General features: G+C 55.8%; 2 protein-coding genes across 2 annotated transcripts; one reads left to right on the top strand and one right to left on the bottom strand.

Annotated features, from left to right (window-relative positions):
* The first annotated feature begins 1,313 nt into the window (after positions 1-1,313).
* LOC123018690 (potassium voltage-gated channel subfamily V member 2-like) lies at positions 1,314-5,679 on the top strand. The gene is made up of 2 exons (XM_044421000.1): positions 1,314-2,564; positions 5,110-5,679. The coding sequence occupies exons 1-2, from the start codon at positions 1,314-1,316 to the stop codon at positions 5,677-5,679; spliced, it is 1,821 nt and encodes a 606-aa protein (XP_044276935.1).
* Positions 5,680-10,058: 4,379 nt separating this feature from the next.
* Positions 10,059-16,996, bottom strand: LOC123018689 (bone morphogenetic protein 2-like). Its single transcript, XM_044420999.1, has 5 exons — positions 16,708-16,996; positions 15,053-15,195; positions 13,627-13,749; positions 12,014-12,212; positions 10,059-10,444 (listed from the first exon to the last, which is right to left on the bottom strand). Exons 1-5 carry the CDS (start codon positions 16,994-16,996, stop codon positions 10,059-10,061), a joined length of 1,140 nt encoding a protein of 379 aa, XP_044276934.1.
* Between the last annotated feature and the right edge of the window lie 5,202 nt (positions 16,997-22,198).

Genomic DNA, 22,198 nt, shown 5'->3' with positions numbered 1-22,198 from the left:
GTCTGCTGGACCGCAGTTACTCTGCCGCACGGTGGCCGGTCTTGGAACGGGAAGATGTGGGGTTAGCGATGGCTGGGGCACTGTGCAGCCTGTCACGAAAAGCCTAGAAGCTCCAGTGCAGAAGCGTCGGTGCGGAGCAAGCCTGGCAACGGCGAGGGGTGGAGATGTTGTTCCTCCGAACGGCCCTTTGGACTCGGCTTGTCCGCCTGTTTCTTTGCACTGCCTCGTCCACTGGGCCCAGCTTGCTTCCAAGGGAGTTGGCTCAGCCCACTCTGGTCCCTCCCTGACTTCTTATTCCAGGGAGCTGGAGAGGAATGGTCCTGGGCCCCCGGGGGGCTGTGTAGCCAAAGCAGGTTCTGAGCCCAGGTTCTGCCCTGAACGCTCACTGTCTGGAACCTCGACCTCAGCAGCTCCAGACCAGGTCTGGCTGTGGGGTAAAGTAACACGTGGGGGGGGCGGGGAGTATTTGGGGATGCATTACAGGGTGCGGTTTCCCTTGGCCAGATCAGCAACTCTCGGACAGTAAAGCGCGACCTGCAAAACTTTCCTTGAGCCCAGACGGTGGTGTCCTTCCCAGAAGGGCTGCTCCGTCTCCCGAGAGGTCGGGGCTTTCCGGGATGTGCCAGGAGATTCTTGCTCACCCAGTGCGTCTCCCCATGTGGCACCCCACGGCCCATGCAGGAAGCGACAGTTTTTGTGTAGACGGCCATGTAAGCTAGGGCCCTCAGTTGTGTCAGGGTGCAGCTCCCACCATCTCTGGCTATGATGGGCAAATCCCATACCAGGGACATATAAGTACCAGGTTGGGGCAAGCTATGTAAGCCCTTGAGAGAAGGAGCTGCTACACTTCGTGACATTTGAATTGACTGGTTCTTTAATTTGTTGATTCGATTTGCTGTTTCATCGGTGGTGGGTTTTTTTTTGAGCCGCCCAGAGAGCCCTTGGACGACAGGGCAGCATAGAAGTGTCATAAACAGAGAAATATCAGGAAGGTGGGCGGGCGTCAGAAAGTTGAAGCGAACAAAGGCTTGACCTCCAGAAAGAGCTTCTTAACTTGAAAGGTTAACCACCTAATCTTATTAATGTTTTAAGAGGCTCCTGCGTGGCCGCCTCCGGATAGGCCTGGTGCTGCCACCTGGGAGGCTATCGGCTTTGCAGGGGCTCAGCAGCTGACGGCACACGAGCTCAGGCAGGGTGCCTGCTTCCTGGGCAGGAGGAAGCATCTGGCGTGCGTGTCTGCGCGCGTCCTCGGGGACCGCGCTCCCAAACAGACGGGCCGTCCCTCGCTCGGGGCTGCGTGTGGCAAAGGTGCGATGAGGCACCCCACGAGGAGGCGGGCAAGTCTCTCAGCCAACCTGAAAATTGGGGCCCCGCGGAGGTGCTGCCTCAGCCCCAAGGAAGAGGAGGGCTACATCCCGTTTGCCCAGGAGCACCTGGTCAAGCAATGGGGCTCCATGCACAACATCACGGACACGGGCCTGGACCGCCACAGCACCCCGCTCCGGCGGGACCAGTACATCCTGAACCTCAACGTGGGGGGGAGGCGCTTCCAGATGGCCTGCCGAGTTGCCGCCAAGTACCCTGTCACCCGGATTGGCCAGCTGGCCCTCTCCACAGACCCCGTGAAGAAGATGGCTCTTTGCGACGACTACTCGGTGCCCGGGAATGAGTACTTCTTCGACCGGGACCCGCTCGTCTTCCACTATGTCTTCCACTTCTACCGCAGTGGGGTGATGTGGATTGTGGGGGAGATGTGCCCGGCCAACTTCATGGAGGAGATCGAGTACTGGGGAGTTCACCTGAAGTATGCCCAGAGGTGCTGTCGCATCCTCTTCGAGGAGAAGCAGGACGAGCTGGCAGAGTACCTGAAGGTCCAACGGGAGCTGGAGGCTGAGCTGGAGCCAGTGGAGCGGGAGGAGCACTTTGAGGGGAAGTTCCTCGGCGAGCTCCGCAAGGCCATCTGGAACCTCATTGAGAACCCGTACTCCTCCATCCCCGCCAAGATCATCGCTATCATGTCCAGCGTCTTCGTCCTGGTCTCCATTGTGGGCATGACGCTCAGCACGGTGGAGGAGATGCAGCACAAGGCCAGCAAGAAGTGCATGGAGCTGGTGGAGACCGTCTGTGCCGTCTTCTTCACACTGGAGTACCTCATGCGGCTCGTCTCCACCGCCACCTGGCGGCAGTTCCTCCGGGCGGCCTTCAGCGCCATCGACCTGGTGGCCATCCTGCCCTTCTACGTCCAGCTCCTCTTCGAGAACCTGGGCGAAGGGGACGGCGACTACCACGAGGAGCTGCACAAGATGCGCAGCGTGGGCAAGCTGGGCAAGGTGCTCAAGCTCATCAAGCTGATGCGCATCTTCCGCATCCTCAAGCTGGCCCGGCACTCCACGGGGCTGCGGGCCTTCGGCTTCACCGTCCGGCAGTGCTACCAGCAGGTGTGCTGCCTCTTGCTCTTCATCGCCATGGGCGTCTTCACCTTCTCGGCCCTCATGCACTCCGTGGAGCACGACGTCCCGGGCACCAACTTCACCAGCATCCCTGACGCCTGGTGGTGGGCAGCGGTGAGTGACTCCCGTCCTTTTGCCCGAGGCTTCGTTCGGACCGCGGCTGCAGCCAGGAGGTCACTTTGGGCCAACCCAGCAGTCCCGGGTGGCCTCTTGGGCTACAGACATCATGGGCTGCTATGGCCTGAGTCAGACCTATTATCCCCTGCCATTGGTGGCTCAGTTGCGAGGGGCCTAGAGATCACTGGGACCAGCCCCTCCTCGGTGTAGGATCCCGTCCCTGGCAGAGGCCTGTGTAGCTGCAGACTGAATGTCTGCAGGGTGGGAGATCCACCACCTCCCTCGGTCTTGGGTTCCACTGTTGCTCTGCTCTAACAGCCAGGAAGCTCTTTCTGGAGTGCAGCCAGAACCTGGTTTCCTGTCTTTCGAACCTGCTGTCCCATGGCCTGCCCTCAGGGACGATCCAGAAGGGCGCCTGGCCTTAGTCCAAGTGGCAGCCTTTCAAGTCCTGACAGAGGGCCCCCTCAGTCTTCTCTCCTCAGGGCGAAATTTCCCCAGCTCTCTTCATCTTGCTGCGCAGAGCTTTGTTCCCAGTCTCCAGACCATCCTTGCCCGGCTCTGAACCCCCTCCAGCTTGCCTGCAACGTTCTTGAGCTGAGCCCAAGGCTCCAGGAAGGCCTAATCGGCCAGCCCCACCGTGCAGTGGCTCCTTTGCTGTACGTTGCATGATGCTGGCCCGGCTCTTGGGACCAGCTTCCTCTAGGTCAGGCTGCGCCTGGTCGTGCAGGGCGGGCTGCCTGCAGCTGGGGGCCAGCGCCACCCTCCTGGCGTCCCCAGACTGCCAGACATGCGCTTCCCCATGCCCCAGGTTGCGCATCCCATGGTGATCTTCCAACCTTTGCTCCACTTTGCCCCTTCCGAGTGGTGAGCTTGGCTCTCCCGAGGCGCCATGGCTCGCAGAAAGAGACCCAAGAGCCGCACGGACGGGCGTGTCTGTTCATCTTCTGTCTGGCCCACCCTGAAAGTGCTTCCCCCTGCGCTGCTTGGAGTTCGCAGCTGGCCCTCAGGCTGAGAGGAGGTCCCCGGCCCACCACTTGCAGGCCATGGTCTGCACCAGAGATGGCAAAACCTGTGGCTGGGTGACCGGCGTTAGACCTGGTCATTCCCAGCCCATCAGCCAAGGACTGGGAGCCGGGAGTCCATTAATGCTGGGCACGGGGAAGCGGGCTTTCCAGGGTCCCTTCCACAGTCCTATCTGGCCATGGAGCTGAGAGTGAATCTGGGACTTAGTGCATGCCGAGCAGGGACTGCACTGCTGAGCTGTGGTTGTTCCCTCCCATCTAAAGGTTCTAGTCCCCATGGTCCTGAAGAAGGGACTCTTTTGGATGGGAGCCTAGGAAGTTGCTTTCTATACTGCAGTGCCCTGTCCGTGGGCTGTGACGGTCCAAAGTTTCCGGTCAGGCGGGGGTGTCCCAGAGGACATCCAGGGAGCAAGCCACGAGCCCAGCTACCCAATTAATCCTTAACGAAGCCAGGCAGGCGGACAGTGCTTTGTGTTGTTCGCCAGGAGAGCAGGCTCTGGCTGGACCCGGTTGTGGCCGGCTGTGGATTGGTGCGGCTGCTGATGCAGCTCCACGCGCTGCCGGATGCCTGAGCTTCTCCCAAGGCCTCTTTTCGAGAGAGGCTCTGGCTGCTGCCCCTGTGCAAGGGACCCCGGCTGCTTCGGTGGAGGGCTGTCACCCTTGGCCCCTGAACCCGCCCGTGGCTGGGCCCGCTTTGCCGGCTCGCCACCTCTGAGGAAACCTCCTCCAGGCGGTGCACAGCCGCCAGGCCCGCAGCCCTCGCCAGCCCCTCGGGTGCTTTCCGGGGAGCAGATGAGGACAGGCCATCTGGGGGCTGCGATCAGCCTGGAACTGCCTGAGTGGCAGGCTTTGCTCCCAAGCAGAGACCCTTCCAGCGCTTCCCCTAGAAACTCTCCAGCTTCTGGGCTTGCCGGTGCACCAGATGTCCCTGAAACACCCGGGCAATTCCCCCAGCAGCAGATGCTGGAAACCGGCTCCTAAGAGGGCCTTCGTTCGGGGGGGGGGGCACGGGGAAGGGGGCAAGCAGGAGACCCCCTGGCCCAGTGGGAACGGCCCTCACCGAGTGGACTTTGCCTTTGTGATGGAGCATTGCTTGTGCAGGCGGGCCGAGGTCAGCGGAAATCCAAACTTCGGTGTCTCCTGGAAACGGGCGGCTGAAAAGGGACCCTGGCCTCACCGATGGGACGGAGGCTGAGCTGCGGGAGCACAGGGAAGCATTGGCCGGGTCCAGGGTGGAAGAATACACGGCCACGCGCTCTGCAGGGGCCAAAACGGCCCCAGTGGCAGGCCAGGCTGATGGCTCGGCCTGAGAGAAGGCCACCCCCCGCGTGCATATTGAAATCTCTTCCGCTCTGGGAGGACCGCAGCCTTTATTTTTAGAAGAAGGCCCATCGCTGGCCGGGAGCAGCCCCGCCTCGCTTGGCAGAGCTCTCACTAGGCGCGTGCAGGAGGAGAGGGGCTTTGCCCGATGGCCGCGATGGGGGGTGGGCTGCTCTCACCTGGCCCATCTTGTCTTCCAGGTCAGCCTCTCCACCGTGGGCTACGGGGACACCGTGCCGGATACCCTGCTGGGCCGGATGGTGGCCTTCGGCTGCATCTCTTTCGGCATCATCCTCAACGGGATGCCGATATCCATCCTTTACAACAAGTTCTCTGACTACTACGCCAAGCTCAAGTCGCACGAGAACGAGACCAGCGGCTCGCTCAAGCTCTCCCGCAAGCTCCGCCTAAAGGATCGGGCCTGGAGGCGGTTCGTGGACTGTTGCTGTGCCGAGTACACGGTGGCCGGCCGGCAAGCCGCGCCCCCCCTCCGGCGGCGGCGGCCCCCCAGCCAGCCAGCCACACGCCATGGCGGCCTGCCTGTCCACCTGGGACATCCCATCACCCGCCAGCCAGGGCACCGCAGCCCGAACTCCCCCTGCCCCTCCACCCTCTGTACCGACCACCTCGCCCCCCCCGCACAAGCCCACCGGGGCCGCCGGGAAAACCCCTCGACCCACCTCCCGCCGCCACCCAGCCATCCCAGCCCTCGGCCCTCGCCACACGGGTCCCCCGAGGGCCTGTGGCCCAGCCGGCCCGGGATCCCTTGAGTGGGGGGTGGGGAGGGGAAGGACGGGGGGATGCTCCTCTCTCGGTGCTCATGGATGGGTGCTGCTGCCTGGCCTGTGGTGACCTCCTCCGCCCTTCTGAATCGACGCAGGGCTGCCCAGCGGGCCTTCTTGGGGGGCAGAGTCAGAGGGCTTCTGACGCATCCCACTGGGGGGCAGGATGGGGGCCCTGCCACGCCTCCCCCCCCCAACAGATTTCCTGCGGGAAGGGGACGCGGGGCAGAAGCAGCAGCACGGAAGCGTCACCTGCCTCTTCTCCTGGAATCCTGCCTGGGCAATTGCACGGAACCAGCCCCCGCAGCGGGCTGGGGTGCCTCGTGGTCGGGCTCTTCATCCCTGAGAAGGCACCCTGAGCTATTCTCTCCTTTCTCCCTGAACGGGAGCAGAAAAAGACAGACGCTGGGGTGATGCAGGAGGGCTTCGGGCGGAAGGGGGCGCTGCCGGGACCCCTCCGGCGGTTCGGCCAAGGGCGAGGGGAGCAGCCTGAGCGGGGACTCCGGCCTGGCTTCTCCTCGCTTCCGAGCGCAGATCGCTGGGGGCGCCTTGGCAACCGCGTTGCGAAACGGAGGGTGTGTGGGAGCTCGCTTCCCCTCCTGGGGCTTGGGGCTGCCAGCCCACAAATCCTGTCACCCCACCCCACCTTGTGGCACGAGGGAGGGGAAAGATCTGCTGGGAGCGACGACGGCTCAGCCAAGGGCAGGCAAGAACCAGCCCGCTAATCCCAGATTACGATGTCTGGATGGGCTGGGGCTTCGGAAGCAACTGGCCTGGCCCCGTGGCAGGGTGGGCGAGCTTCACAGCACCTGGGCCCGATTTCCACGGGACGGCTTTTCCCCTTCTTGGAAACTAAGTTTTGGTCGCTTTATCGCTGCGGTGCAGATTCTCAGGTTTGGTCTCCACGGAGAGGCATGTCTGGGAGTTCCCCCCGGCCAGCACATCTCAGACACGCAGGGGTCGGCAACCCACGGCCCCAGAGCTGCACTCCGCTACAGCTCCGTCGCTCAAAAGCCCAGCCACAGATCTGCAAGGAGGCTCCGAGTTACAAAACGCCAATAGGTGACGATGAGGCATCCACTCGGGAAGGCCAAGCTATCGGGTTCAGTAAATTGCGTGGTTAAGTAAATTGCGTTGCGGCATTCCTGGGCCAGTGTGCAGGGAAAGAGTGGGACAAGCTTCCTGCAGGCTCTCATGCAAACGCCGCTGAAAGGATCCTCTTTGTCCCAATGTCATCTCCTTCCTCTGAATGTTAAAAGCTGCACTTGGGACCTGTCAGAATTCACAGCACTGGACTGTTCATCTGCTAAGCAGTCACTAAACACACCTATATCTGTGACCCCCGAGCCAATTTACTGAGCCCCCGTGCCCCCCCAGGCCAACCATGGATAAATCAAAAACAATAAAAGTTTCTGAAGGAAACCAAAGGTTTAATGATACCTGGGTAGATCCATTTGCTTTTACTGCTGACGAACTTACGGGGTTTGCTGTTTAATGCATGCAGCCCTTTAGCACTGACTTTGACCCTGCAGGAAGCTGTTCTATTCAAAACATATGAAAGGAGTCCTACTAGTTTATAACGTATGATTAAAAATAACAATTTTTAGTGACTGAACAAGAGCCGCAGCTAAAGCATAATGGAGATATAGATCGACTTCCTTGCTTTAAGAAGATGCTTATAAAAATTCCAGCAACATTATCACATTGGGAGAGGGATGTTTGTTCAGTATTTCACCAGACTATTATTTATCTTTGTTGTATTGCAGAAACTCTACTTACTGTATGAAAGTATCCGTTAGTTTTGTTTTGTTTTTTTCAGGTTGACAGCTGATTGCACCCTCCGGTACCCATGCTAAAGGATGAGGGCACACAGAAGCAGGCGGCAGTTTTGGTTTGCTGCAGGTGGATAATTTAAGTTCGGCTTTTTATTTCATAAATACGAGGAGGACTCAAATAGATATGGACTATTTTATTTGAAAGTAACCTTCAGCCCAGCATCTTTTGTTCGAAGTTCAAAATGTTGTTGTTGCACGCAGAAATAAAAATTGGTTTTCTCTGTAGCAGTTCATTGATTTCATACATGCAGCACACTATAGCTTTTTTCTTTCTTTTGCTTTTTTTTTCTTTCTTTTTCTTTCTATACATAGCATCAAGGTAAAAAACAATATATGCAGTATTATCTTCATTTGAGATGTCAAAAGGGTTTTGTGGCTGCCTGTGTGGTGTTTTCTTTTCTGCAGGAACATGTTGTAAGCCGCCCCGAGGTTTCGGCAAGGGGCGGCATAGAAATGCTATAATAATAATAATAATAATAATAATAATAATAATAATAATAATGGTTGCCGACCCCTGCCCCAAGGCGATGCCTAATCCCACTTTAAAGCTATTTCACATTGCTATCCTAGTGCAGAGGCACAATCAGATCAGATCTGAACTGAGCCCTGTTTAGAGAAGACCCATTCAGATCACTGAGGGTTAAATTGTCATGGCTTCTGTTCGCCACAAGTAACCTAAGCTCCATTTATTTAGTGGGTCGCCCTCTCAGGAGTGCCAAGTTCAGATCCAGCCTGCTTTTTTGCAGTGTATCCTCCATCTGCCCATCCCCTCATTAAAAAAAAAGAGAGAAAAAGAAAGATTCGGTTTTGTTCAAGAACAGCCTTGACAGGGTGGGGGGGGCAAGGCAGAAGTCCCAATCCTGAGCAAATCGAGCCTCTAGAAGTATCGCGCGATCCCGGCAACAGCACAGGCTCACGCGGTAGGATGCCAAGCGCTGAAACACTGCAGGCACCGGATCTCCTCTGGGCCCAAGGCCAGCCGCAGTGGTGCCACTGTACAACCCAGTCCCAAAATACCACTTGGAGAGTGAGCAAAAGGCCCTTGGCTTTCAATAGCGACACTGGTTCGCAAGATGATCCACAGTGACAAGCTGACAAGTGTGGCAGCAATTTACGCAGAGACAGATGGCACTGTGCAGTGTTGCAACACACACACACACACACACACACACCTGTCTGTCTACCTATCTATGGCTATTTGCAGTACGGTACATTCTGTAGCGTGTGGCATAGAATCGCAGGTTTGAAAGGGCTGCATGTGGCTTGGCCTGTAGTTACTTTCCCCAAAGCACGAACATGATCATTTCACCTTCAGTGGCTCTGCTTACACTTCAAATATTTGGAGCAACATTTGCGATCCAGTGGTTCTTGACGAGGGAGGAACTTAAAGTGACAGTGCTGGATCAGGCCCAGGCCTATTTTTTTCCGGATGGGGGCTTAACGGCGGATACTTGTGGGTAGACTGCAGCTAAACATGGAGGCTCTGCTTTGATGTCAGGCATCTTGACCACGCAGAGCTTTGAGTGCTTCCTTGTTTGTTGTGCTCCTATTGCTCCGAGGAGCCCAAAGCAACACATTTCTTCCTCCCTCTCTTTTTGTTATCGTTTTCCCCCAGTTTCCTTTTCTCTTTGAAAGCGATTTAGAACAATCAGAATTTGAATTTAGCATTTAGACTGACAATTGAGAACAGTCAGTTCTAAATTTAGACTTTATTTATTGATTTATTAAAACGTTTTTATGCCGCCCCATTCGCTGAAGCCTCGGGGCGGCTTACAACATAGATAAAACGATCAGTTAAAACATCCATATAAAATAATCTTAATTAAAACGCACATTATAAAATTTAGACTGACAATTTAGACCAGTCAGTTCTAAATTTAGAATTTAGACTGACAATTTAGACCAGTCAGTTCTAAATTTAGAATTTAGACTGACAATTTAGAACAGTCAGTTCGGCCGGCGTCTTGCACCAGGGAGTTTTGTAAGTCTGCACAGAGCTGCGTGAAGATGCCTGGGGGGGTGAGAGGAGTTTGTCAGCCCTGGATCTATTGCTAGTCATTTTCATTAAAGCACCCCAGCTTAAATCACCCCCGGGGATGGAAGGAAGAGCAGAAATGGTTTGCCGGCCCAAGCCGATCAGGAGGACAGGTGGCTGATCCAGGTCCGACCCAGCTGTGTGGGACTGCAGACTCCCCACTCGGGGCCATTGAGGCTGAGGCTGCCTCCCGCACGCTGGGGACCCGGCGGCTAGACTGGTGCAGGAGTCCAGGCCCCGATTAGCGCAAGAGGACATGCAGGGAGCCCTTCCGCGGTGGAGTTCCCCGTGGTGGCATTCATGATTTGATCCCAGCAACTGGGCTGCCGCAGGACGGGGAAAGGGGCTGCGCGAGGGCACGAGGCAGTCCTCAGGCTTCCAGTCAAAATGCAGTACATTCAAAGGTGGCCCCGTCATCGCAAGCAAAACTGCAGGATTCTGGCCTGGCTGGAGACTTCGGCGAGGGCTCCCCGGCGATGGCTGTGCCTGTGCCAGGCTCAGTGGCAGCCGCAGCTGCCGGCCACCATGTCGGCATACTGCTTGAGCACCACGTTCTCATCGTCGTCGAAGTATAAGAGGTTGATGGAGAACAGCTTATCCGGCACACAGCAGGGGCTGGACACCTCCTGGCTGAGCTTCAGGGCGTTGATGATGGACTGGACAGTGGCGTGGTTGGTGGGCCGCATATTCTCCCCCAGCGGGAAGGGGCAGGAGCCCCTGCAGTTGAAGGCATTGTAGCCGCGGGGAGAGATGATCCAGCCAGCCCAGCCGATTTCCTCGAAGTCCACCAAGAGGGGGTGCTTCTGGCAGGGCAAGGGGGTGCCCACCGAGCGAGGGGTGCGTGTCCCGTTGGATCTGAGGCCCGCCAGGGGCTCTGGAGAGGCTGCATTTGGCCAGGAAGGAAAGAGAGAGATCAGATTTCGGCAAGGATGATTGAAACACGCTTTGCAAGCAGGCAGAGGCAGGTAACGAAAGATTGTGAGCTTGCTAAAAAAAGCGATCTTTCGCCAATGGCGAGATCATGCCCGGCTCAGGGCTTCTGGGGCAGAGCAGAAGGGCTTCCCATGGGTTGAAGCCTGCTGGCCAATCTGTCTCCTCTGCTTTTGGAAACGACAAATGCGCCGGCAAACCCAAAACGTCAGCCCAGAAACTGCATGTTCAGAGGTGAGGTTTTGTACCCAGCTGCACCTTTGTCTGGTGATTTCAGAGAAGAAGCACCACACAAATGTGAAGCGGTACACATTTCAGTCTTCCCCAGCCTGGTGCCTGCCACAGCTGCTGGACTACAACTCCCATCTGCCCCAACCAGCACGCTGGATCAATCTTTTGCATGTAAATCATTAGGAACAGAGTGGCAACCTCTCTGTGAATTCTGCAGAGCCTGGCTGGGGAACCGGGCTGTTTTTAAAAGTGTGAAGTTTCTGCAGCGACACATAGCCATTCAGGAGTGAATGCCAATGAGGAAGTTTATAATGAAAATAATAATGCAATATGTTACAGGGAACAAAGGCATGTTTTTCTCACAGCACGTCTTTACTTCCGGTTCATGGAACAGGTGTCAGGTGACAATAGCGGCGAGGAGCACCTTCTTTCAGCTTCGGCTGATTCATCAGCTGCGCCCCTACCTGGAGTACGACTGCCTCGCGACAGTGACACATGCGCTGGTGACTTCCCGTCTTGACTTCTGCAACGCGCTCTACGTGGGGCTACCCTTGAAGACGGTCCGGATACTTCAGTTGGTTCAGAATAGAGCTGCCAGGCTGCTGACGGGGACTGGACGTTATGTTCACATGACTCCAGTCCTCCGTCAGCTTCACTGGCTTCCCATTGAAGTCCAGGCCCAATTCAAGGTGTTGGTGATGACCTATAAAGCCCTAAACGGCTTGGGTCCTGGCTACCTGAAGGAGCGCTTACATCCATATATGCCCGCCCGCCCCCTGAGATCAGCGGGAGAGGCCCTTCTCCGGGAACTCTCCGTGAAGGAAATTAGGAGGATAGGTATTCGGAGGAGGGCTTTCTCTGCGGTGGCGCCTAAGTTATGGAATGTGCTCCCCAGAGAGGTCCGCCTGGCGCCGTCGTTATTTGTTTTTCGGCGCCAGGCGAAGACCTTTTTATTTAAGCGGCATTTTAATTGTTAATATTATTGGATTTTATCTGGCCAGGGTGGCTTATTTTATATTGGTATTTTTGTATTTTTAACTTAATGTTTATATTTTTTAATTTAATGTTATAATTATTTTTAATTTATTGCTGTAAGCCGCCCCGAGGCTTCGGCGAATGGGGCGGCATAAAAATGTTTTAATAAATAAATAAATAAAATAAACACGCTGATGCTCACTGCCTGAAGTTCCAAAGAGGAACCGAGTGATCGGGCATAGGGGTCTAACTGAGCCACCCCGGCCGTTCTGCGCCTCTCCGCATCGCTCGGCAAAGCGCCGCCTCGCTTCCTTACCTAAGAAGGGGCTGGTGGGCGGCACGGCTCCTCTGTGCGCATCGTCGGTGAACAAAACCAGCATCGGCGTCTTGCTCTCGTGATGGTCCCGGCCCGAAGCGAACAGCACAGTGCTGGAGTCCACAGGCGCCCCACCAAGCCCCACCGTGGTCACCAGCAGGCCCTGGTTGCTGTTTTCCTCTCCTACCCAGTCACGGACCTGCGATGCCACACCAAGCAGTCAATGTTTGCCTGCCAATCGCGACAGGGCGTTGAGGGCAGGTGAGCAGCTCGCGTGAGTAAACCAAGTCATACACTCCGGGCTTCGGAGAGGGCGAATTGAACCTTGTCCTGAACGGGGTTGCACTCCCTCTTAGGGACAAGGTCCGCAGCTTGGGAGTGCTCCTCGACCCGGAGCTTTCCCTGGAAGCTCAGGTGACAGCGGTGGCGAGGAGCGCTTTCCTCCAGCTTTGGCTGATTCATCAGCTGCGCCCCTACCTGGAGAATGACTGCCTTGCGACAGTGACACATGCGTTGGTGACTTCCCGTCTGGACTTCTGTAACGCGCTCTACGTGGGGCTGCCCTTGAAGACGGTCCGGATACTTCAATTGGTGCAAAATAGAGCTGCCAGGCTGCTGACGGGGACTGGACGTTATGTTCACATGACTCCAGTTCTCCGTCAGCTTCACTGGCTTCCCACTGAAGTCCGGGCCCAATTCAAGGTGTTGGTGATGACCTATAAAGCCCTAAATGGCTTGGGTCCTGGTTACCTGAAGGAGCGCTTACATCCTTATATGCCCAGCCGCCCCCTGAGATCGGCGGGAGAGGCCCTTCTCCGGGAGCCCTCCATGGAAGAAGTTAGGAGGGTGGCTACTCAGAGAAGGGCTTTCTCAGCGGTGGCGCCTAAGTTATGGAATGCGCTCCCCAGAGAGGTCCGCCTGGCGCCGTCGTTATTTGTTTTTCGGCGCCAGGCGAAGACCTTTTTATTTAAGCAGTATTTTAAATGTTAATATTATTGAATTTTATTTGGCCAGGGCGGCTTGTTTTATAGTGTATGTTTATATTATATATTTGTATTTTATTGTATATATTTTAAAATGTTATTTTGATTTTTTGTTGTAAGCCGCCCCGAGGCTTCGGCGAATGGGGCGGCATAAAAATGTTTTAATAAATAAATAATATAAATAAATAAATAAATAAATAAATAAATACACAACAGAGAAAGTAAAACTACAGTTTTGCACAGGATTGTCAAAAGCAGAGCAGCAAGTCGAATACTAGGAAATTCTTTCTCGAGACCCCCAAATCTGGGGATTCCCTAGAGCAGGGATACAGAGCCTTGGGCAATCGGGACCTCTTGGTGTTCAAGATGGACCCCCAGCACCCCCCCCCCTACTGCAGCATCTCTCTGTTTTTTGTGTACACCCCCCGCCCCCCCAGTCCTAAATGGTTGACATGCAGCTACTCTCTCCAATAGGCCAATATTGCAAAAAAGCTAATATTCCCTAAAGCATTTGGGGCACGTCCCTCTTGCCCTTGGGATACCCCAACACTGGAATGGGCCCCCCAACACCACCTCCAAAATGGAATTTGGCCCTTGGGGCGAAAGGGGCTTCAGACAAGAGGTGCTCACCGCTTGCGTGATGGTGAAGACCTCCCAGCCGGTGGCCTGCAGAGCCAGGAGCCGGGCTGAGAGCAGCTTCTTCCCACCTGGGGAGTCCACGTTCTCCTTGTCCAAGACCTGATAGATGTTTACCTGAGGAGGGGTGGAACGGAGGGAGGAGGAGATGCATCAAGATGGTGTCACTTGCAGGAACAATCTGCCTTGCACTCACAGCTTGTTCTTGCCTTTCTTCCTTTTGCAAGGAATCCACAACCGCTTCCACAGTTCCCCCCCCCCCGCCCAGCCACAATCCTCATAACAACAACCCTGTGAGGGTGGCTAAAGGGACTGGCCAGATGACCCCCGGTGGGCTTTGTGACTGAGCCTGGATCGCCAGAGTCCCAGCTGGATGCCTTCCTCACAATGCCCAGGGATCTCCAGAGTGCAAAACTTCAATTAGAGAACGAGTCCGTGTCCAGTTGGGAGCCCCCGGTACACTCCCCAGCTCCCAGCTCCATTGTGTAGGAGCAAAACACTTTGTGCACACTCACTATTTTTCTAGGGATGGCAGAGGAGCAAGAAAACCTGGCCTCAAGTTTGTTTCATAGAACACTTGGGGGTTTTTGTAGGGTTACCAATTCATAAATGCTGTTAAATTAATAAAGAAACTCACTAGCCTTTGACAGAGGCAGAGGGTGAGTGGCTTGCCAATAGGGCTGGACGCCCACGTCTGTCTCTCCATGCATCAACCCCCTCCAGGGGTACTTGCTGAGAGAAAGATCTGGGCCCCCAAATATCTCTCTTGTGCTGGAGCCCCCGGATTAGCAAGCTTTTCCCCACACACACTTCCCACTCTGTCCGCTTGAATCCTTCTGCCTGAAATCAAATGCCCTACAACCCTTATTTACAAATGGGGTGTCCTTAGGCGACAGCCCCTTTAAAGAGGCGTATCTAAATTGGCACAAGCCCCTTTCTAGTTTTTTTGGAGGGTTGTTTTGTCCTTTCGTACTTTTGGGGGGTTGTGGGTCTTGCATCCCCACCCAGCCAGTTCGGTTCGGTTCAGTTCAGTTCATTAATTCATTTAGTTCAGGAGGGCTTTGACTTGAAATAGGTGCTGGCGTTGGAGTATTTTCATTCAAAACCACAAGGAAGCCCTCTGTACATGTGAGCACGTGAGTAAGAGAGCACATCCATGGGTATCAGAAAGAAGGGTTCCTCTGAGCATTTTTCACTTGCTACTGTCACACACACACACACACACACACACAATGAGTGGCACAGGCAGGACAACCTATCACCAGGTGAGCGTCAAGCGAGGCAATTTAAGAAAGAGCCTTTGGAAAGTTCGGGCCCCTCCTGGCAGCTGTGGGCTCTGTGGAGCTCTCTTTGAAACGGCGCCCCCTTTTCGCGTGGAAGAGCAAGAGTACTTCTGAGCACAAGCAGAGGGGGAGCTCACCTGGCAGAAGTGCTGTCGCTGGGGGAGCTGCCCGTCAGCCAGCCGGGCCCGCAGCTTGAAGAGGTGCAATTCCGCCGTCAGCACCCGCTCGTGCTTCGCCACACTGGAGAGGATGAAGAGGAGGCGCATCCGCACACCATGGGCTGCAGCGGAAAGCGCGCGGGGACGTTAGCGGGGGGGCGCTGCGCAGCCCCGCCTGGCCTGGGCGCAGATCCCCCCCCACACCGCTACCCCCGCGGGGCACTCCAGCGGGGAAACCCAGGCAAGTGGTGTGTCTCTCACATGCAGTCGCGCAATGACCTGAGAAGAGGGATTTGTGCTTCGCCCAGCAGCAAATGCTTTCTGGGTGGCATGCGAACGTTGGCACAGGACAATTATGCGGGTGCGGAAAGGCAGCTAGCACCGCCCTTGCGAAGCCGCCTCGGGAACAGCGGGTGCCAGATGCGCAGCTGAGCGGGAGCTTTGTGCCACATGGCCAGACCGGGCTCTCCTCGCACACAATCGCCTTCAGAGGGGGTGCCCAGCGCCCCCACTCGCAGTGGACTCCTTTCCCCTCGAGGCGGCCCGGCCCGGCCCGCACACGGCCCTGCTTGCCCCCCGAAGCTTCGTGCGGCTCTGGTGTAGGTCCAGAGGACCGCTGTGATGCTCAAGGCTAGGGCTACCTGGGACCCAGGCCTGGCTGGGCATCCGCTCAGGCTGCAGAAGTGGGGAAGGAGGAAAGCCACCCCGAAGGAAGTGCTGAGGCAGGAGACGGAAAGAGAGGAGGGAAGGGGGTTGGAGAGACACAGGCAGGTAGAGAGGGGAGAGGGGTGGCATTGGCCTTCCTCTCTAAGAAAGACATAAAAGCGGCAGGGAGAGGGAGGCAGAGGAGCGTTCACTGGCTGATTTCTGGGGGATCACGCAGCACCTGGGATCGTAAGACGGTAGAGCTGGAAGGGGCCGGAGGGTCCAGTCCCTGCTCAGGGCAGGGTTCCTCATTGCAGCATCCCCCTCCGTGCTGTGGGTGTCCTCTGACCCAGCAAGGGATTGTGTGTGTGTGTGTGTGTGTGTGTGTGTGTGTGTGTGTGTGCTGGCTGCAGGCATCATAAGTGAAGAGAGCCGGTGTGGCATGGCGGTTAAGAGTGCTGTGCTTGAACTGGGACTAGGGAGATCTGGGTTCCAGCCCCACCGAGCTCCAGAGCTCTCTGGGTGACTTTGGGCCGGTCACCGACTCTCGGCTCAGCCTACCTCACAGGGTCATTGTGAGGATAAGACTGCGAGGAGGAGAACTGGCTAAGCCGCCTTAAGCTCCTTGAAAGGAAAACCGGCCAGATAGAAATAAACAGTAGAAAAAGCAGGCTCGAGCAAATGACGTTTGGTCCTTGGGGAGACTCCCGCTTTATGAAAAGGCAGCATCCTCTGCGCTGGGCCCCCGAAGCACGGCCACAGACCAGAGGGGGAGAAGGGAGAGGTGGGGGGGAAGGTTGGACGGGATGGCTGCTTGCCGGTGGCCGCTTGGCGGAGGTCTCAGCTGCACCACAAGCTGGCAGCCCGGAGGAGCCCTTCCCCTCGGGCGTTGCATAGCGCCTGGGGCTCCGCTGGCAAATTTGAGGTCTGGGCCCTGCCAGTGCTCCCCACGCAGCAAAGCACCTCGCCCCGTCCTCCCGGGAACTTACTTTTATCCAAGAAGCTGCGCACTGTGTTTCCCTCCAGGGCATCGGGGTCCTTTGTGACCCCGTCGTCACCGGCTACCGCGCGATAGAGATCCACCATGTACTGCGGGGGCTGCTTGACGTGCTGCGGCAACGGAGGGGGGTCTTCCATGCCAAAGACCTCCAGCAGCTTCTTCAGGGCCCGGGCCCGAGTGTCTCCAGAGCTGCCCCACTGGCCACGGGGGGGTCCGGCCTGGCAAACCGGCTGCCAAGCAAGCAGGAACAAGAGCAGAAGGTGCTGGGAGCAGACCATGGCGGCCTCCTGCAGTTCTTCAGCGCGGCGGCGGCCGTGCCCTCCCGATGCGGCCGGGGCCCTTTATACCCACACGGTGCGGCCCGGATGCTAATGCTCCACCAGGAAAGGCGGCAAGGAGGCCATGGAAAGGATGCAGCGCTAACAAGGTGCGAAAGGCCCAGTACACAAGCTTTGGGGGGGGATTTGTTGCCTGCTCCATCTTCCAGAAAGGGTCTGGGGGAGATGAGCTGGGGGCTGGCAGGAAGGCAATGCCCCAAAGTGGATTCCGTGGGGCAGCTGGTCAGGCGAATAACTTGCACCCTGCGGGAGGCTAATGGGCCACTCATGCGGGACGCAGGGGGCCATTTGCAGGCCCGGATTCAGTGGGGTTGGGGCTTAGGAGCCAGGAGGACATGCCACCTGGCCAGACCCCACATGCCCGAGGCCAAGAGAAATCAACAGCCCCCCAAGCCTGGGATTCGGCAGTAAGGTGTACCATACGCAGCCGTCTCCCCGCCACCTTCCCCAGTGCGTGCATGAAAAAACACCCGCATTGTTCTCCAGTTCAGGCCCAACTGCCCAGGTCCAGCCTCTCCAAGTGCAAGGGAAAGCTGGCAGGGGCTTCCTATGGAGTCAGCACTGGTCTACTCAGGTCAGAACGATCCACACTCCCGGCGGGATCTCTGCAAGGGCCCCTTTCGCAGCCCTCTGGAGATGCTAGGGGCCGAACCCAGGGCTTTCGGCACGCAGAGGAGGTGTTCTGCCCCGAGCTGTGACCCTTCCCCTAACATTCAAGCGAGCATCTTGTCCTCGTGGTTCTGGAACAAAACAGGTTTTTAAAAACAGGACTTGCCTCACATGAAGCCCATCTCTTTTGAGTCAGTGTCTTGACATCCTGGGCCATATGCGTTTACATGTTTAAGACACCATCTCTGGCCAGCCATGGGCAACATGGCCTGAGGGTAGGAAACTTGGCATTTTCCTGCACTCTTTGCGGCTGAGAGGTTTTTTTGCAGCCCTACCTGGGTGTATCAGGGACTGAACTGGGGAATGTGCTCATGGCTGTTGTAGTATTTTCATAAATAAAAATATTCTAGTCCACATGGTTCTGAATAAGGGGCTCCTTTAAGTAAAGACATGGCTTGATGGTGGAGTTCCTTAATGTGAAACATCAGAGGTGCTTCAAGCACAGATCCCCAGGTCTTGCTTGTGCGCTCTGTGATCTGTGATCTTGATGGCCCAGTAAAATGTTCGGGATGTGTGCCTAAAATGCTATCTGTTTCACAGGAGGTGCTACAATTTGCAAATGATCGGGTCACAAGCGTCTTTGACTTCCATGCTTTGGGGACAACGTGAACAATTGATGTGAGCCGCCCCGAGGCTTCGGCGAATGGGGCGGCATAAAAATGTTTTAATTAATAAATAAATAAATAAATAAATAAATAAATAAACAAAGCCTGCACGGATAGTGCCCTGAAACTGCTCCTGCCCTCTGAATGCACCAGCCCGTCCGAGAAACCGGAGGGGCTCCAGAACCCTGCCTGGTCCCTCAGGCCACCCTCAGCACCCTGTGCATTATTTATTTATTTATTTATTTATTTATTTATTTATTTATTAAAACATTTTTATGCCGCCCCATTCGCCGAAGCCTCGGGGCGGCTTACAACATAGGTAAAACAGTAAGTTAAAATATCCATATACAATAATCTTAATTAAAACACACATTATAAAATAAAATAAGCCGCCCTGGCCTGATAAAATTCAATTGTATTTAGCATTTTTTTTTTTTTAAAGACCTTTTTAAAGACCATTTTTTTAAGACCTTTTTATTTAAAAGGTCTTAGCCTGGCGCCGAAAAGCAAATAACGACGGCGCCAGGCGGACCTCTCTGGGGAGCGCATTCCATAACTTAGGCGCCACCGCTGAGAAAGCCCTTCTCCGGGTAGCCTCCCTCCTAATTTCTCTCACGGAGGGCTCCCGGAGCAGGGCCTCTCCCGCCGATCTCAGGGGGCGACTGGGCAAATATGGATGTAAGCGCTCCTTCAGGTTGGATGTAAGCGCTCCTTCAGGGAATATGCCCATCTTTGTATGTTAGCCATCTAAGGTGGCCCGAGCGGCAAAGACCAAATGGTGATCCAATGCCATCGCCCACAGGCGTGGCACCCGGCTTCAGCCAAGAAGATCCCAGTGTGAGCCGTGCCTTGCGCTGGAATTACTGGATGGCAAGAGAGCGGAAGGCCCTGGAGCAAGTCCTTCAAGAACCTGCTGGCATCCTGCCTTGAGGTGTCTTCTTCCAAACTCTCTCCTGACCTGGAGAAACTGTCAGTCCCTCGATCGTTTAGGATGGTGACTAGAGTAATGAAGAGTTCAGAGAAGCTTTGAACAGAAATATTCAATGGGACATGCCTGGAAAAGGAATACTTACAGGTATGACAATGGCCTATGAACCTTACACTAATGCTGGAGGTAGCATGGAGCCATGAGGACTAGTCAATTCCTTCAATTCAGCGCACAAGAAGAGCCCTGCTGGATCAGGCCATGGTCCATCTTGTCCAGCATCCTGTTCCCACAGGGGCCAGCCAGCCGGCCAGCCACCTGCCGACGGGAAACCCACAAGTCAGGTGTGAGTCAACAACACCTTGAGACCCATGTTCCCTAGCAAGTGAATGCCACGGGCACACTGCCTCTGATGCTGGAGAGAGCAGGGAGCCTCTCTTTCCACCTGAATTTGTCCAGTCCCCTTTGAAAGCTGTCCAGAGGGGTGGAAACGGCTATGGCTTGTTTCCTCCTTCTGTCTCCAAAATACCGCACAGCCCATCCTTGGTAACATTCTGGGTGTCTTGTTCCCCCCGTCCCCTCCATGGTCAGTGACAGCTTCTGGGGCGGTGCAGAGAGAAGATGCAAACCAGTGGATCGACATGGGAGGAAACACAGCAGCTAGCAACCAAGCGAGTCAGAAGGGGACCTCCCAGGCCATCTAGTCTGACCCAGGCTGGCTCTGCTCATGTAATCCCCAACATGTGGAAGGCCAGTCTGTAAAACACATTTGACAGCAAACAACTGTGTAATGGCTGCTTATGGTCCCGCAATCGGTGGCCCAAGCCATCCTTCAGTTGTGCAGGGCAGGAAATGGCTGGGGCGCGGAGGCTGGTGGGATGAGGTGTGTCCTGCCCCGCTTGCCGCTTTTGCTTTAGGGCAGCCAGACCACCAAGGCAAATGCCCACAGACTCAGTCGGGAGGTGGGCAGACACTGATGGAAGGAAAGAGCTGCAACCCTGAAGAATCCCGGAGGCGAAGGGCTGGAGGGAAGCTTGGACACAGGGACGTCAGGGCCTGCCGAAGGCTGTCCACCCGGCTGGAAGGCTGCTGGGTGCTCAGCCCTCTAAGGCTCCTGCTCTGTGGCCAAGCTCCTCCCTGGTCAAGACTCCTCCTAACGCCCAAGCCAAGCCTGGCCTCCTGTCACTTCAATCTGCCCTGCCTGCTGGGGCATAGACTGGTCCTCTTCAGCATGGTGCCCCCTGGGGCTCGAGGGCACCCTTGTGCTTCAGCTCAACGTACCCAGCCCTCTCCCTTCCCTGGCAGGGCTTGTCCCCCATCCGACCTATCACCGCCACCCTCCTCTGAAGCAGCCCTGAGCTCTCCACCAGCTGTGTGTGCCCGGTAGGTGCACATCAGGCCCGAGAGCTCCGATGTCGTGGGACATGCCCTCCCACGACTCGGGGATGCTGGCTCTGCCACAGAGGCAGCCGAGAGTTTGCTGTGGAGGCAGCCGATCCCTCCCGGACTGTTTCCTTGCCCGTGCTCAGCCTCTTGACCTGTTTTAAGCAAACTTTTCCTGCAGTGCGGCCCAGACCGGCGGGCAGAGGGCTTCCATGCCCTCGTGCGCCCTGCTCTCTGGATAGGCGTGCTCAGAATGGGCATGGGAAACGTCGTGGCGCAGTATTGCAGCACTGCCTGCCCCCTGTCCCCTCCCCAAGAATCCCACCCTTCATGCCACAGACTTGCAGAAGCTGCAGCACCAGAAAGAGCACTCTGCACACAGAATCAGCGTTGGCAGGGCCCCAAGCAGGGGCACAGGCAGAAGCGTGCTGGACAGAGGGCTGTCCTCCCAGGCCATTGGTTTCATTCTCGCGCTGCTTTGACAGTCAGGCAGTCCTTCCTGACGCCAGCCAGAGCCTGGCTTCCTGCAACTTGAGCCCGTTGTTCTGCATCCTGCACTCTGGGACGATCCTCTCCTTCCTCTGGGTGACCCCCTTTCGAGTACTTGAAAAGTGCTATCTTATATCCCTCAGTCATCTCTTCTCAAGGCTAAACTCACCCAGTTCCTTCACTCTCTCCACGCAGGACCTTGTTTCCAGTCCCTGGAGCATCTTTGTTCCTCTCCTCTGACGCTTCACCGGTTGGTCTGCATCTCTCTTAAATGGTGCAGCCCAGAACTGGGCACGGTCCTCCAGAAGGCGCCCATCTAGTGCTGAACACCGGGGAAGCAGTCCCTCCCCTGGTTTTGAAACAATACCCCTATTTATCCAGCTCGAAACAGCATTTGGGGTTTCTTGTAGCCACATCACACTGTTACGTTTCTGTTTATTTGTTTCCCGTCCAGCCCCACATCTGTGGTTCTCTGGGCAGCTCATGCTCGGCATGAGGTCTATCATAATGCCAAGGCCCTCTTCCCATGTGCAGCTTCATTCTCCCTGAATGTTTCACGCTCAGTAGGCCTTCCTGCCCAGGTGCAGATGTTCACAACCAGTGGCTGTGCTGGGGACCTCATCTAGCCACTCGGGTTCCCCAGAGGCCAAGGGTCTTTTTGCGGACCCCCATCACCGGGCTGTTCCATGTCAATCCCCTGCTTTTGTGCAAATTCCCCATCTGAAAAGGTGAATCGCTCCATCCCGGCTGTGAATTCAGGGAGCCGCAGCATGTTTGGTAGAAGTGTAGCACTCTTCTGTTGTAAGATTTTGTTTGTAAAGGATCGGACCCTAAAGAAAGTGGATGAAGAGACTTTTTCTACCTCTCTTGTGAAACCGGATCTTTGGCAGACTCCCCCGCTCCCACCCAGACACCAAGAAGGAACCAGGGGGGTGTTACTGGGCCCTGGAGATCTCTGCTTGCAGACTTTCTGGGATGCTTAGCTGCAGAAAGCAGAATGCTGGCCTGGATGGGCCCAGGCTCCACATTCCAAATTATTATTATTATTATTATTATTATTATTATTATTAT

Source organism: Varanus komodoensis, unplaced genomic scaffold (assembly GCF_004798865.1).
Source record: "Varanus komodoensis strain SLA01 unplaced genomic scaffold, ASM479886v1 scaffold113, whole genome shotgun sequence".
Taxonomy (NCBI): Eukaryota; Metazoa; Chordata; class Lepidosauria; order Squamata; family Varanidae; genus Varanus; species Varanus komodoensis.
Note: the sequence above shows the minus strand (reverse complement) of the source record. Positions and strands in the feature narration are given on the sequence as shown.

Bases quoted from the DNA above. Each gene is read 5' to 3' on its own strand.
- LOC123018690 (XM_044421000.1), top strand. From the start codon at position 1,314: ATGAGGCACCCCACGAGGAGGCGGGCAAGTCTCTCAGCCAACCTGAAA. The intron at 2,565-5,109 runs GTGAGTGACTCC...CTTGTCTTCCAG, and splicing joins ACGCCTGGTGGTGGGCAGCG to GTCAGCCTCTCCACCGTGGG.
- LOC123018689 (XM_044420999.1), bottom strand. From the start codon at position 16,996: ATGGTCTGCTCCCAGCACCTTCTGCTCTTGTTCCTGCTTGCTTGGCAG. The intron at 13,750-15,052 runs GTGAGCTCCCCC...ACCCCTCCTCAG, and splicing joins AGCGACAGCACTTCTGCCAG to GTAAACATCTATCAGGTCTT. The intron at 10,445-12,013 runs GTAAGGAAGCGA...GGCCAAATGCAG, and splicing joins GCCCACCAGCCCCTTCTTAG to CCTCTCCAGAGCCCCTGGCG.